Source organism: Salvelinus fontinalis, chromosome 28, assembly GCF_029448725.1.
Source record: "Salvelinus fontinalis isolate EN_2023a chromosome 28, ASM2944872v1, whole genome shotgun sequence".
Lineage (NCBI taxonomy): Eukaryota > Metazoa > Chordata > Actinopteri > Salmoniformes > Salmonidae > Salvelinus > Salvelinus fontinalis.
The window spans coordinates 32,068,930-32,081,672 of NC_074692.1; the positions used below are offsets into that span (position 1 = coordinate 32,068,930).

A 12,743-nucleotide genomic window follows, 5' to 3' on the forward strand; every position below is an offset into this window, starting at 1 on the left:
GATGGGGCAGACGGTACGAGCGGAAGCCATGTTTGTTGTTCCTCCTTCTGCCACTTCGGAGTTCGGTACGTTCAGGGTCTGAACGTTCAAGAACTCCGTCTGCATGTCTTTAACAATATCGCCACTAAATATTCTCTACCACCCCCCGAATGCAGGTAATACATGTTTTATTGTTATTAGTTGCAGTGACAATTTGTATCGCCGAATGTCTCTCTGCATTTCTCCCGTCCGTTTTGCCTCACCTCTTCCCAAGGTCCAAGTACCAGAGCTAGCTAGCTTGCTAGCGCAGGAAAGGGTGTGCTCTCAGGCCGCCTGTCAAATTACTCAAGACCCATGCTTCAGCCTTTGGTATATTTACTTTAGAAAGTAATGGGACAACACGTTCAGTTGTGTGTTCAAGTTGTTAAAACTACTAAGATGTATTTATAACTAGGTGCTGTTGTTGCTCAAGTACAAACGTGTCATGCATGCCATTGAATGGTTTTGACAGCCAGTGAATGGTTTTGACAGCTGTCAAGTAAACTTCTCTTGCAAAGCAGGCCCGGTGTAGTTGCATAGCTGTTGGTACTTTTGACATTTAGCTATACTGTCAGTTAACAAATCAACACGCAATTGTCACTGCCGTTACAATCATCGGTAGTTTAATAATTGCAAATTAGCTAGGTAACGTTAATGAAATGTAGCTAGGTTGCTAAAGTGTTGTAGTTACTGTGTCATTATCAAAGACACAAATTAGCTGTGTAAGCAGCTGTCAATGGACCTCGAAAAGATATTCTCGGATGACAGCCCCGGTGTTTACCCGGTCACCAGCCAAGGAACGAACCCTATTGAATCCCTATTCATACTGTGGTGGTGGTGTTGCCACTATCACTGGTACAGGACGTGTGGCCGACTTGTGTTTAGACAGATAAACAGATTATGTAACTACTAAACCCGCCCCAAACGTGTTCGCTGCTAGCTACACTTCAACTTTGACATTCTAAGTATTTGTGTTACTTCCTCTGTAGCTGCAAGCTTTCAATACCTTTCCCATGTCACTGACACCAGAATGCTTTGTCAGTGAGACATCTGCACAATATAACTAAAATATCAATGTGGATGCCCCTACAATTAAAGATATTAAAGTTGGACACCTCCTACAGACAGGAGGCACCCCAGGAGACCATGTGTAATTCAAACCCTGGTGAATCAACATGTCTTGTGTAATATTCTGGCTTGTTGGTGTGTGTCTACTAGGCATTTGACCTGGCTTGTTGGTGTGTGTGTGTTCCTTAGATTAACAGGTATGCCAAAGGAAAAATATGATTCCCCGGATCCTCGCCGATTATACACCATCATGTCAGCTGAGGAGTTAGCCAACGGGAAGAAGTCGCACTGGGCCGAGCTGGAGATATCAGGTGAGTCTGTTAGCGATATCGGGCCAGTCAGTCAATTAGCTGGAGATATCAGGTCAGTCAGTTAGCTGGAGATATCAGGTCAGTCAGTTAGCTGGAGATATCAGGTCAGTTAGTTAGCTGGAGATATCAGGTCAGTTAGTTAGCTGGAGATATCAGGTCAGTCAGTTAGCTGGAGATATCAGGTCAGTTAGTTAGCTGGAGATATCAGGTCAGTTAGTTAGCTGGAGATATCAGGTCAGTCAGTTAGCTGGAGATATCAGGTCAGTTAGTTAGCTGGAGATTTCAGGTTATTCAATTAGCCAGACAGACAGTCAGTCTGAGAGACAATTTTTTAAAAAGCTAATAAAATGCAAATCTGTTCTATGAAGTATGGATGGGCATGAGTACTCGAAATGACGTCAACTCCATCTTTAATCAGAGGTAATATAAACAATTTGGTCGAAATGTTGTCTTGAAGACAACATTCATTTGCTTTGACTCTAGTGTTCCGTTTGTACGTGTGCCTTTGCGGGACAAAATAAACAAAGCCAAGCATCACACAGTTGTTATAACAAATCTTTGGTTCTAAATTCTCTTTCCCCTCTGTGTGTGTCTCACTCACTTAATTGCGTTCTGACCGCTTCTTCTACACATACAGTGGCTTGCAGAAGTATTCACCCCCATGGCATTATTCCTATTTTGTTGCCTTACAACCTGGAATTAAAATAGATTTTGGGGGGGTTTGTATAATTTGATTTACACAACATGCCTATCACTTAGAAGAGGCAAAATAATTTTTATTGTGAAACAAACAAGAAATAAAACAAAAAAACGGAGAACTTGAGTGTGCATAACTATTTACCCCCCAAAGTCAAAACTTTATAGAGCCACCTTTTGCAGCAATTACAGCTGCAAGTCTCTTGGGGTATGTCTCTATAAGCTTGGCACATCTAGCCACTGGGATTTTTGCCCATTCTTCAAGGCATAACTGCTCCAGCTCCTTCAAGTTGGATGGATTCCGCTGGTGTACAGCAATCTTTAAGTCATACCACCGATTCTCAATTGGATTGAGGTCTGGGCTTTGACTAGGCCATTCCAAGACATTTAAATGTTTCCCCTTAAACCACTCGAGTGTTGCTTTAGCAGTATGCTTAGGGTCATTGTGCTGCTGGAAGGTGAACCTCCATCCCAGTCTCAAATCTCTGAAAGACTAAAACAAGAATTTCCTTGTATTTAGCGCCATCCATCATTCCTTCAATTCTGACCAGTTTCCCAGTCCCTGCCGATGGAAAAACATCCCCACGGGGCTGGTGTTCTCGGGTTGATGAGAGGTGTTGGGTTTGGCCAGACATAGTGTTTTCCTTGATGGCCAAAAAAGTAACATTTTGGTCTCATCTGACCAGAGTACCTTCTTCCACATCTTTGGGGAGTCTCCCACATGCCTTTTGGCGAACTTCAAACGTGTTTGCTTATTTTGGTCTTTAAGCAATGGCTTTTTTTTCTTGCCACTCTTCCGTAAAACTCAGCTCTGTGGAGTGTACGGCTTAAAGTGGTCTTATGGACAGATACTCCAATCTCCACTGTGGAGCTTTGCAGCTCCTTCAGGGTTATCTTTGGTCACTTTGTTGCCTCTCTATTTAATGCCCTCCTTGCCTGGTCCGTGAGTTTTGGTGGGCGGCCCTCTCTTGACAGGTTTGTCGTGGTGCCATATTCTTTACATTTTTTAATAATAGATTTAATGGTGCTCTGTGGGATGTTCAAATTTTTTGAAATTTTTTTAGAACCCAACCATGATCTGTACTTCTCCACAACTTTGTCCCTAACCTGTTTGGAGAGCTCCTTGATCTTCATGGTGCCACTTGCTTGGTCGTGGCCCTTGCTTAGTGGTGTTGCAGATGCTGGGGCCTTTCAGAACAGGTGTATATATACTGAGATCATGTGACAGATCATGTGACACTTGTACACAGGTTGCCCAGTCGCACAAGGTGTGGTTCAGACCTAGGACCCAGAGCTTAATGATGAGCTTTGAGGGTACTATGGTGTTGAAGGCTGAGCTATAGTCAATGAACAGCATTCTTACATAGGTATTCCTCTTGTCCAGATGGGATAGGGCACTGCGATGGCGATTGCATCGTTTGTGGATCTATTGGGGTAGTAAGAAAATTGAAGTGGGTCTAGAGTATCAGGTAAGATAGAGGTGATATGATCCTTAACTAACCTCTCAACGCACTTCATGATGACAGAAGTGAGTTCCAGGAGACAATAGACATTTATTTCAGTTACCTTTGCTTTCTTGGGTACAGGAACAATGGTGGACATCTTGAAGCAAGTGGGTACAGCGGACTGGGATAGGGAGAGATTGAATATGTTTGTAAACACTCCAGCCAGTTGGTCTGCGCATGCTCTGAGGACGCGGCTAGGGATGCCGTCTGGGCCGGCAGCCTTGCAAGGGTTAACACGCTTAAATGTCTTAGTCACGTCGGTCACGGAGAAGGAGAGCCCACAGTCCTTGGGAGCGGGCTGCGTCGGTGGCCCTATGTTATCCTCAAAGAGGGCGAAGAAGGTGTTTAGCTTGTTTGAAAGCAAGACATGGATGTCCGCGACGAGGCTAGTTTTCCCTCTGTGATTGCAGGTAGACCCTGCCACATACATTTCTCGTGTCTGATCCGTTGAATTGCGACTCCACTTTGTCTCTGTACTGACTTTTTTTCCTGTTTGATTGTCTTACGGAGGGAATAACCACACTGTTTGTATTCAATCATATTCCCAGTCACCTTGCCGTGTCTAAACGTGGTGGTTTGCGCTTTCAGTTTTGCACGACTCTACCATCTATCCACAGTTTCTGGTTTGGGTAGGTTTTAATAGTCACCGTAGGAACAACAGCCCCTATACACTTCCTGATGAACTCAGTCACCGTGTCCAAGTAAGCATCAATGTTATTCTCAGAGGCTACCCAGAATATACATTTGAAGTCGACCAAATACATTTAAACTCAGTTTTTCACAATTCCTGACATTTAATCCTAGTAAAAATTCCCTGTCTTAGGTCAGTTAGGATCACCACTTTTATTTTAAGAATGTGAAATGTCACAATAATAGTAGAGAATTATTTATTTCAGCTTTTATTTCTTTCATCACATTCCCAGTAGGTCAGAAGTTTACATACACAATTAGTATTTGGTAGCATTGCCTTTAAATTGTTTAACTTGGGTCAAAAGTTCCGGGTAGCCTTCCACAAGCTTCACTATAAGTTGGGTGAATTTTGGCCCATTCCTCCTGACAGAGCTGGTGTAACTGAGTCAGAGCTGGTGTAACTGGTGTAGGCCTCCTTGCTCGCACATGCTTTTTCAGTTCTGCCAGTACATTTTCTGTAGAATTGAGGTCAGGGCTTTGTAATGGCCACTCCAATACCTTGACCTTGATGTCCTTTAGCCATTTTGCCACAACGTTGGAAGTATGCTTGGGGTTATTGTCCATTTGGAAGACCCATGTGTGACCAAGCTTTAACTTCCTGACTGATGTCTTGAGATGTTGCTTCAATATATCCACATAATTTTCCATCTTCATGATGCCATCTATTTTGTGAATTGCACCAGTCTCTCCTGCAGCAAAGCACCCCCACAACATGATGCTGCCACCCCGTGCTTCACGGTTGGGATGGTGTTCTTCAGCTTGCAAGCATCCCCCTTTCTCCTCCAAACATAACAATGGTCATTATGGCCAAACAGTTCCCTTCCCCAGATCTGTGCTTCGACACAACCCTGTCTCGGAGCTTTACAGACAATTCTTTCGATATCATGACTTGGTTTTTGTGCTGACATGCACTGCCAACTGTGGGACCTTGTATAGACAGGTGTGTGCCTTTCCAAATCATGTCCAATCAATATAATTTATTTACCACAGGTGGACACAATTCAAGTTGTAGACACATCCCATGGATGATCAATGCAAACATAATGCACCTGGGCTCAATTTCGAGTCTCAAAGCAAAGGGTCTGAATAATAATAAATAAATAATAAATAATAAATAAATAAAACCTGTTTTCGCTTTGTTATTGTGTGTACATTGATGAGGGGGGGGGGGGGGGGGGGGGGACTATTTAATCAATTTTTTGATTAAAGCTGTAATATGGAAGGGGGTCTGAATGCTTTCCGAAGGCACTGTATATGAGGCAATTTAGCAATTAGAATTCAATATCTGTTTTGATAAATTAGGCATTGTTGCTCACTGTTGGCATATAGTTAAATGAGCACACATTTTTTTCAGTACAGCCCTTGTTCAAAAAGTACTCAAGTACTTAAAAAAAAAATATACGAGGACTCGAACAGTCATAGGTCTAATACCCTTCCCTACTGTGAAGAATGCAATATTGGAAGCCTTGTCTGTAGCATTTAGCGCTAACAAGTGGTACATCCATTTCACCCGTCTCTCCTCTGTCACCTCTCCAGGTCGGGTCAGAAGTCTGAGCAGTTCTCTGTGGACCCTCACCCACCTGACGGCTCTACACATCAACGACAACAATCTGAGTCGCATCCCGCCCGACATCGCCAAGCTGCCACACCTGGCCTACCTGAACCTGTCGTCCAACAAGCTCCGCAGCTTGCCCGCCGAACTCGGAAACATGGCGTCTCTCAGGTAAGAGCTTCTGTGTGCTTGTGTATTCTTGGAAGTGGTGCTGGCAACTCTTAAGGATGTGGGTTCAGTTCCGGTTGGGATCACAAACACTTACTGAAAATGTATGACACTCACTGTACTGTAAGTTTCTGTTTTATAGAAGCATTTGCAAAGTGGCGTAAGACACCACCAGGATGGTGGAGGTTTTCCGCTTTCTACAGACTTTCTTTCTTCCCCGCTGTGTTCCCTATCACTCCCCCCCCCCCCCTCCCTAGGGAGTTGCTTTTAAACAACAATCTTTTGCGAGTTCTACCTTACGAACTCGGGCGGCTGTTCCAGTTACAAACCCTGGGGCTAAAAGGTATGTCTTAGTTTGGTAAACGCTTTACTTTAAAGTTACCTTTTATAGTCCTATAAAGGGTTTATAATGGCTTAATTAGTTATTAATTAAACATTTATAGACACAAACTGTTAAGTGTGCAGGTAACCACAGTGTTAGATTATTATTATAAAGGCTTATTGTTTCTCTGTGCAGGTAACCCTTTGTCCCAAGACATCCTCAACCTGTACCAGGAATCAGACGGAACCAGAAAGCTCTTGAACTACATGCTTGACAATCTAGCAGGTAAATGGTTAAACTATACATGCTTGACAATCTAGCAGGTAAATTATTCACGTTACAACAAAACAAGATACATATTGAGTCTAAACCTGACCTGAGCACTTGAAATGTCATATTTTCTTCTCCTGAACCAAATATCATTAAAGGCCTGTTTCCCTTTCTAATTAATCAATTAGTTAATTTATTTTATTTTATTATGGTCCTTTCTTTGTTTAGTGCACCCAGAACAGCTTCCCCAGAGACCTTGGATCACCTTGAAGGAGCGAGACCCAATGACCCCTACAGGTACTTAGGGATAACTCTCAGTGGTAGCTACAGGGTACTTTGGGATAACTCCCAGTGGTAGCTACAGGGTACTTTGGGATAACTCCCAGTGGTAGCTACAGGGTACTTTTGGATAACTCCCAGTGGTAGCTACAGGGTACTTTGGGATAACTCCCAGTGGTAGCTACAGGGTACTTTGGGATAACTCCCAGTGGTAGCTACAAGGTACTTTGGGATAACTCCCAGTGGTAGCTACAGGGTACTTTGGGATAACTCCCAGTGGTAGCTACAAGGTACTTTGGGATAACTCCCAGTGGTAGCTACAAGGTACTTTGGGATAACTCCCAGTGGTAGCTACAGGGTACTTTGGGATAACTCCCAGTGGTAGCTACAGGGTACTTTGGGATAACTCCCAGTGGTAGCTACAGGGTACTTTGGGATAACTCCCAGTGGTAGCTACAGGGTACTTTGGGATAACTCCCAGTGGTAGCTACAGGGTACTTTGGGATAACTCCCAGTGGTAGCTACAAGGTACTTTGGGATAACTCCCAGTGGTAGCTACAGGGTACTTTGGGATAACTCCCAGTGGTAGCTACAGGGTACTTTGGGATAACTCCCAGTGGTAGCTACAGGGTACTTTGGGATAACTCCCAGTGGTAGCTACAGGTACTGTAGTAACTTTATTAGTAGCAGCAGTGGAAGTATTATTATTATTAGTAGCAGCAGTAGAAGTAGTAGCAGTAGTATTAGAATTCTTATTATTAATAGTAGTAGAATTAGAAGTATTATTTGTAGTAGGAGCAGTAATAGTATTATATTGATTATTATTAATAGTAGTAGTAGAAGTATTATTAGTAATAGTACTAGTAGCAGCAGTAGTAGTCTTAATAGCACTACTACATATAGTACCAGTCAAAAGTTAGGACACACCTACTCATTCCAATGTTTTTCTTTCTTTTTTTTCTATTTTCTACATCGTAGAATAATAGTGAAGACATCAAAACTATGAAATAACACATATGGACTCATGTAGTAACCAAAAAAAGTGTTAAACAAATCAAAATACATTTTATATATGAGATTCTTCAATGTAGCCACCCTTTGCCTTGGTGACACCTTTGCACACTCTTGGCATTCTCTTAACCAGCTTCATGAGGTAGTCACCTGGAATGCATTTCAATTAACAGGTGTGACTTGTTAAGTTAATTTGTGGAATTTCTTTTCTTAATGCGTTTGAGCCAATCAGTTGTGTTGTGACATGGTAGGGGTGGTATACAGAAAATGGCCCTATCTGGTAAAATACCAAGTCCATATTATGGCAAGAACAGCACAAATAAGCAAAGAGAAATGACTGCCCATCATTACTTTAAGACACGAAGGTCAGTCAATACGGAACATTTCAAGAACTTTGAACGTTTCTTCAAGTGCAGTCGCTAAAACCATCAAGTGCTATGATGAAACTGGCTCTCATGAGGACCGCCACAGGAAAAGAAGACCCAGAGTTACCTCTGCTGCAAAGGATAAGTTCATTAGAGTTACCAGCCTCAGAAATTGCAGCCCAAATAAATGCTTCAGAGTTCAAGTAACAGACATCTCAACATCAACTGTTCAGAGGAGACTGACTGTGTGAACCAGGCCTTCATGGTCGAATTGCTTTGGCCAAGAAACACGGGCAATGGACATTAGACCGGTGGAAATCTGTCCTTTGTCTTTGTGAGATGCGGAGTAGGTGAACGGATTATCTCTGCATGTGTGGTTCCCACAGTGAAGCATGGAGGAGGAGGTGTGATGGTGTGGGGGTGCTTTGCTGGTGACACTGTCAGTGATTTATTTAGAATTCAAGGCACACTTTACTCGTATGGCTACCACAACATTCTGCAGCGATACGCCATCCCATCTGGTTTGCGCTTAGTGGGACTATCATTTGTTTTTCAACAGGACAATGACCCAAAACACACCTCCAGGCTGTGTAAGGGCTATTTTATCAAGGAGGAGAGTGATGGAGTGCTGCATCAGATGACCTGGTCTCCACAATCACCTGACCTCAACCCAATTAGATGTTTTGGTATGAGTTGGACCGCGGAGTGAAGGAAAAGCAGCCAACAAGTGCTCATCATATGTGGGAACTCCTTCAAGACTGTTGGAAAAGCATTTCAGGTGAAGCTAGTTGAGAGAATGATAACCAAAGCTGTCAAGGCAAAGGGTGGCTACTTTAAAGTGTCTAAAATGTAAAATATATTTTGATTTGTTTAAAACTTTCTTTGGTTACTACATGATTCCTGTATGTGTTATTTTTAGTTTTGATGTCTTCACTATTATTCTACAATGTAGAAAATAGTAAAATAAAGAAAAACCCTTGAAGTAGTAGGTGTGTCCAACCTTTTGACTGGTAGTGTATGTCATTGAGTTGTTGATGGTGTATTGAATATTCCCCCTGCCTCCCTCTAACAGCCATGTTCACAGTGATGTGTTACAATGTGCTGTGTGACAAGTACGCCACCCGTCAGCTGTACGGCTACTGCCCCTCCTGGGCCCTCAACTGGGAGTACAGGAAGAAGGGCATCATGGAGGAGATCACACACTGTGACGCTGACATCATCAGTCTACAGGTAGGGTCTGACGTCGTGAGTCTACAGGTGGGGGCTGACGTCGTCAGTCTACAGGTGGGGGCTGACGTCGTCAGTCTACAGGTTGGGGTGTGATGACATGTTTGTGGACCCCAGGAAGAGTATCTGATTGGATTATACCAGTTACATTTTTAACATTTTACATTTTAGTCATTTAGCAGACGCTCTTATCCAGAGCGACTTACAGTAGAGTGCATACATTTTATTACATACATTTTTATTACATTTTACATACTGAGACAAGGATATCCCTACCGGTCAAACCCTCCCTAACCCGGACGACGCTATGCCAATTGTGCGTCGCCCCACGGACCTCCCGGTTGCGGCCGGCTGCGACAGAGCCTGGGCGCGAACCCAGGGACTCTGGTGGCGCAGCTAGCACTGCGATGCAGTGCCCTAGACCACTGCGCCACCCGGGAGGTCAACAGGTAGGTTTAACAGGTAGGTCAACAGTTATTCGGTATACAATAAAACCAGCAAGCCTCCACACATCAAGAGGTCATTTTAGCCAGTGTGTTGGATGTGTTCAGTAGAACCCATTCAGACCCAGGCCTTTTACACTGGAGCAAAGTAAACATCCATTAAAACTATTCTAACATGACGGTCGTCTTGGTCGTGTGTCCTCAGGAGGTGGAGACGGAGCAGTACTACGCCCTCTTCCTGGAGACTCTAAAAGACCATGGGTACGACGGGTACTTCTGCCCAAAGTCTCGTGCCAAACTGGTCTCGGAACAGGAGAGGAAGCACGTGGACGGATGTGCTGTGTTCTTCAAGACTGAGAAGTGAGTAAATTTAATAAATTACATTTATTTTATAAACTTTTTTTTTTTTACGTTAGTAGTGCTTTACAGATACCCAGCCTAAAAGTGAATAATTCCTAATAATTTACCTGTGCTTGATTGAACTTGCCTCTTGCAATGGGAACCTATAAAAAAGTGCAAACCCCGCCCACAATTCACTCCAGGCAGGGTAAATCAATTCACTCCAGGCAGGGTACATCAATTCACTCCAGGCAGGGTACATCAATTCACTCCAGGCAGGGTACATCAATTCACTCCAGGCAGGGTACATCAATTCACTCCAGGCAGGGTACATCAATTCACTCCAGGCAGGGTAAAATCAAATGCTCACAGTATTTAAAATAATTGAAATAGTATTTGAACCCATGTCTGGTTATGTTTCAGATTTACTCTGGTGCAGAAACACACGGTGGAATTCAACCAGGTTGCCATGGCAAACTCTGAAGGTTCAGAGGTCATGTTGAACAGGGTCATGACCAAGGACAACATCGGGGTCGCTGTCCTGCTGGAGGTCAACAAGGACATGTTCTCTGGTGGTGAGGAACCTGTTAATCAGTCAGTCAGTCATCAATCACCCAATCAATCAAAAATATAATAAGCTTTTAGAGTAAGAGCTGTTTGAGAAGACCGGCTGAAATTCCCTCCTGTTTTGGTGGGATGGAGTTTTGGCTTGCCTGGTGACATCACCAGGTGGTCAATTAGTTCATAGACCAATAAGAAAGAGTTCCAAACCTCTGTGCGAATAAAAGCTAGTTTTCACCTCCACAATCAGACCACTTCCAGACAGTCTGAGCAAAATTCTTGCTTTGAGAAATTTGCTCTTAACAGCATCTGCTAAATGATGAAAATCTAAAATGAAACTTCAACGGTATTCTCTCCCTGTCCTAGAGATCACCATCATTTGTTTTTCCCTTAGATGTGTGTATGGTTTTTACCAGTACCTAACTCTACCAGTAGATGGCAGTCTCTGCTCCTCCAAAGTCCTAAACGTTTACATGATACAACTTTTTAGTTTGATTTAGTTTGGCCTGGTACAATGCAAACAAGTCCACTACTTTTAAGTTTCAAGGTCACCTGAAAATACCGTTAAATACTTGAAAAGTTCTTGATATAACCTATTTGATCATGGTGTGGTTAACTAACTCTTACCACTGTTCTGTGGACTGAAAGGAAAATGGAACAATAAAGTATTTGTCTTCTGTTTGTCAGGCATGAAGCCTCTGCAGGAGACACAGTTCCTTCTGGTGGCTAACGCCCACATGCACTGGGACCCGGAGTTCTGTGACGTCAAGCTCATCCAGACCATGATGTTCCTGTCTGAGCTGAAGAGCATCACAGAGAGGGCGCTGAGCTCCGTGGCAACAGGCTCCCCGACCTCCGACCCCGCCTCCATCCCTATTGTTCTCTGTGCTGACCTCAACTCCCTGCCAGACTCTGGTAAGGATCTGACCTTTGACCTGGCTCAGAACGAACCCTTATCACTGAAGCAAATCTGTGTTCCATATGATCTGTTATTCAGGTACTCTAATACACTAGAAAACAGAGGTTAACTGTTTCAATGCCCCTTCGTTCCCCATCCAGTATTAACTGTTTCCATGTCCCCCCCTCCCACCAGGTGTAGTGGAGTACCTGAGTAATGGTGGTGTACTGTTTTAATGTCCCCTCCCTACCTACACCATATTAACTGTTTTAATGTCCCCTCCCCTACCTACACCATATTAACTGTTTTAATGTCCCCCCCCCCTACCTACACCATATTAACTGTTTTTTTTTTTTTTTTTTTTTTTTACCTTTATTTAACTAGGCAAGTCAGTTAAGAACAAATTCTTATTTTCAATGACGGCCTAGGAACAGTGGGTTAACTGCCTGTTCAGGGGCAGAACGACAGATTTGTACCTTGTCAGCTCGGGGATTTGAACTTGCAACCTTCCGGTTACTAGTCCAACGCTCTAACCACTAGGCTACCCTGCCGCCCCATATTAACTGTTTTAATGCCCCCCCCCCCCTACCTACACCATATTAACTGTTTTAATGTCCCCCCCCTACCTACACCATATTAACTGTTTTAATGTCCCCCCCCCCCCTACCTACACCTTATTAACTGTTTTAATGTCCCCCCCCCTACCTACACCATATTAACTGTTTTAATGTCCCCCCCCTACCTACACCTTATTAACTGTTTTAATGTCCCCCCCCCTACCTACACCATATTAACTGTTTTAATGTCCCCCCCCTACCTACACCATATTAACTGTTTTAATGCCCCCCCCTACCTACACCATATTAACTGTTTTAATGTCCCCCCCTACCTACACCATATTAACTGTTTTAATGTCCCCCCCCTACCTATACCATGTGAACTGTTTTAATGTCCCCCCCTACCTACACCATATTAACTGTTTTAATGTCCCCCCCCTACCTACACCATATGAACTGTTTT

The 12,743-nt window shown here is 43.4% G+C and overlaps 1 protein-coding gene across 3 annotated transcripts in view; it reads left to right on the forward strand.

Annotated features, from left to right (window-relative positions):
• Position 1: 1 nt before the first annotated feature.
• Positions 2-12,743, forward strand: part of cnot6l (CCR4-NOT transcription complex, subunit 6-like) — a 35,959-nt gene continuing 23,217 nt past the window's right edge. The window contains exons 1-10 of one of the 3 annotated variants that reach the window (XM_055887498.1): positions 2-65; positions 1,276-1,397; positions 5,825-6,011; positions 6,266-6,351; positions 6,526-6,615; positions 6,829-6,897; positions 9,328-9,485; positions 10,131-10,285; positions 10,688-10,839; positions 11,513-11,740. In XM_055887498.1, coding sequence (XP_055743473.1) covers positions 1,286-1,397; positions 5,825-6,011; positions 6,266-6,351; positions 6,526-6,615; positions 6,829-6,897; positions 9,328-9,485; positions 10,131-10,285; positions 10,688-10,839; positions 11,513-11,740 — 1,237 coding nt within the window. In that variant the 5' untranslated portion in view covers positions 2-65; positions 1,276-1,285. Of the gene's footprint in view, positions 156-1,275; positions 1,398-1,648; positions 1,658-5,824; positions 6,012-6,265; positions 6,352-6,525; positions 6,616-6,828; positions 6,898-9,327; positions 9,486-10,130; positions 10,286-10,687; positions 10,840-11,512; positions 11,741-12,743 lie in introns of those variants that run through there. The other 2 variants (XM_055887500.1, XM_055887499.1) reach the window with 2 other exon arrangements.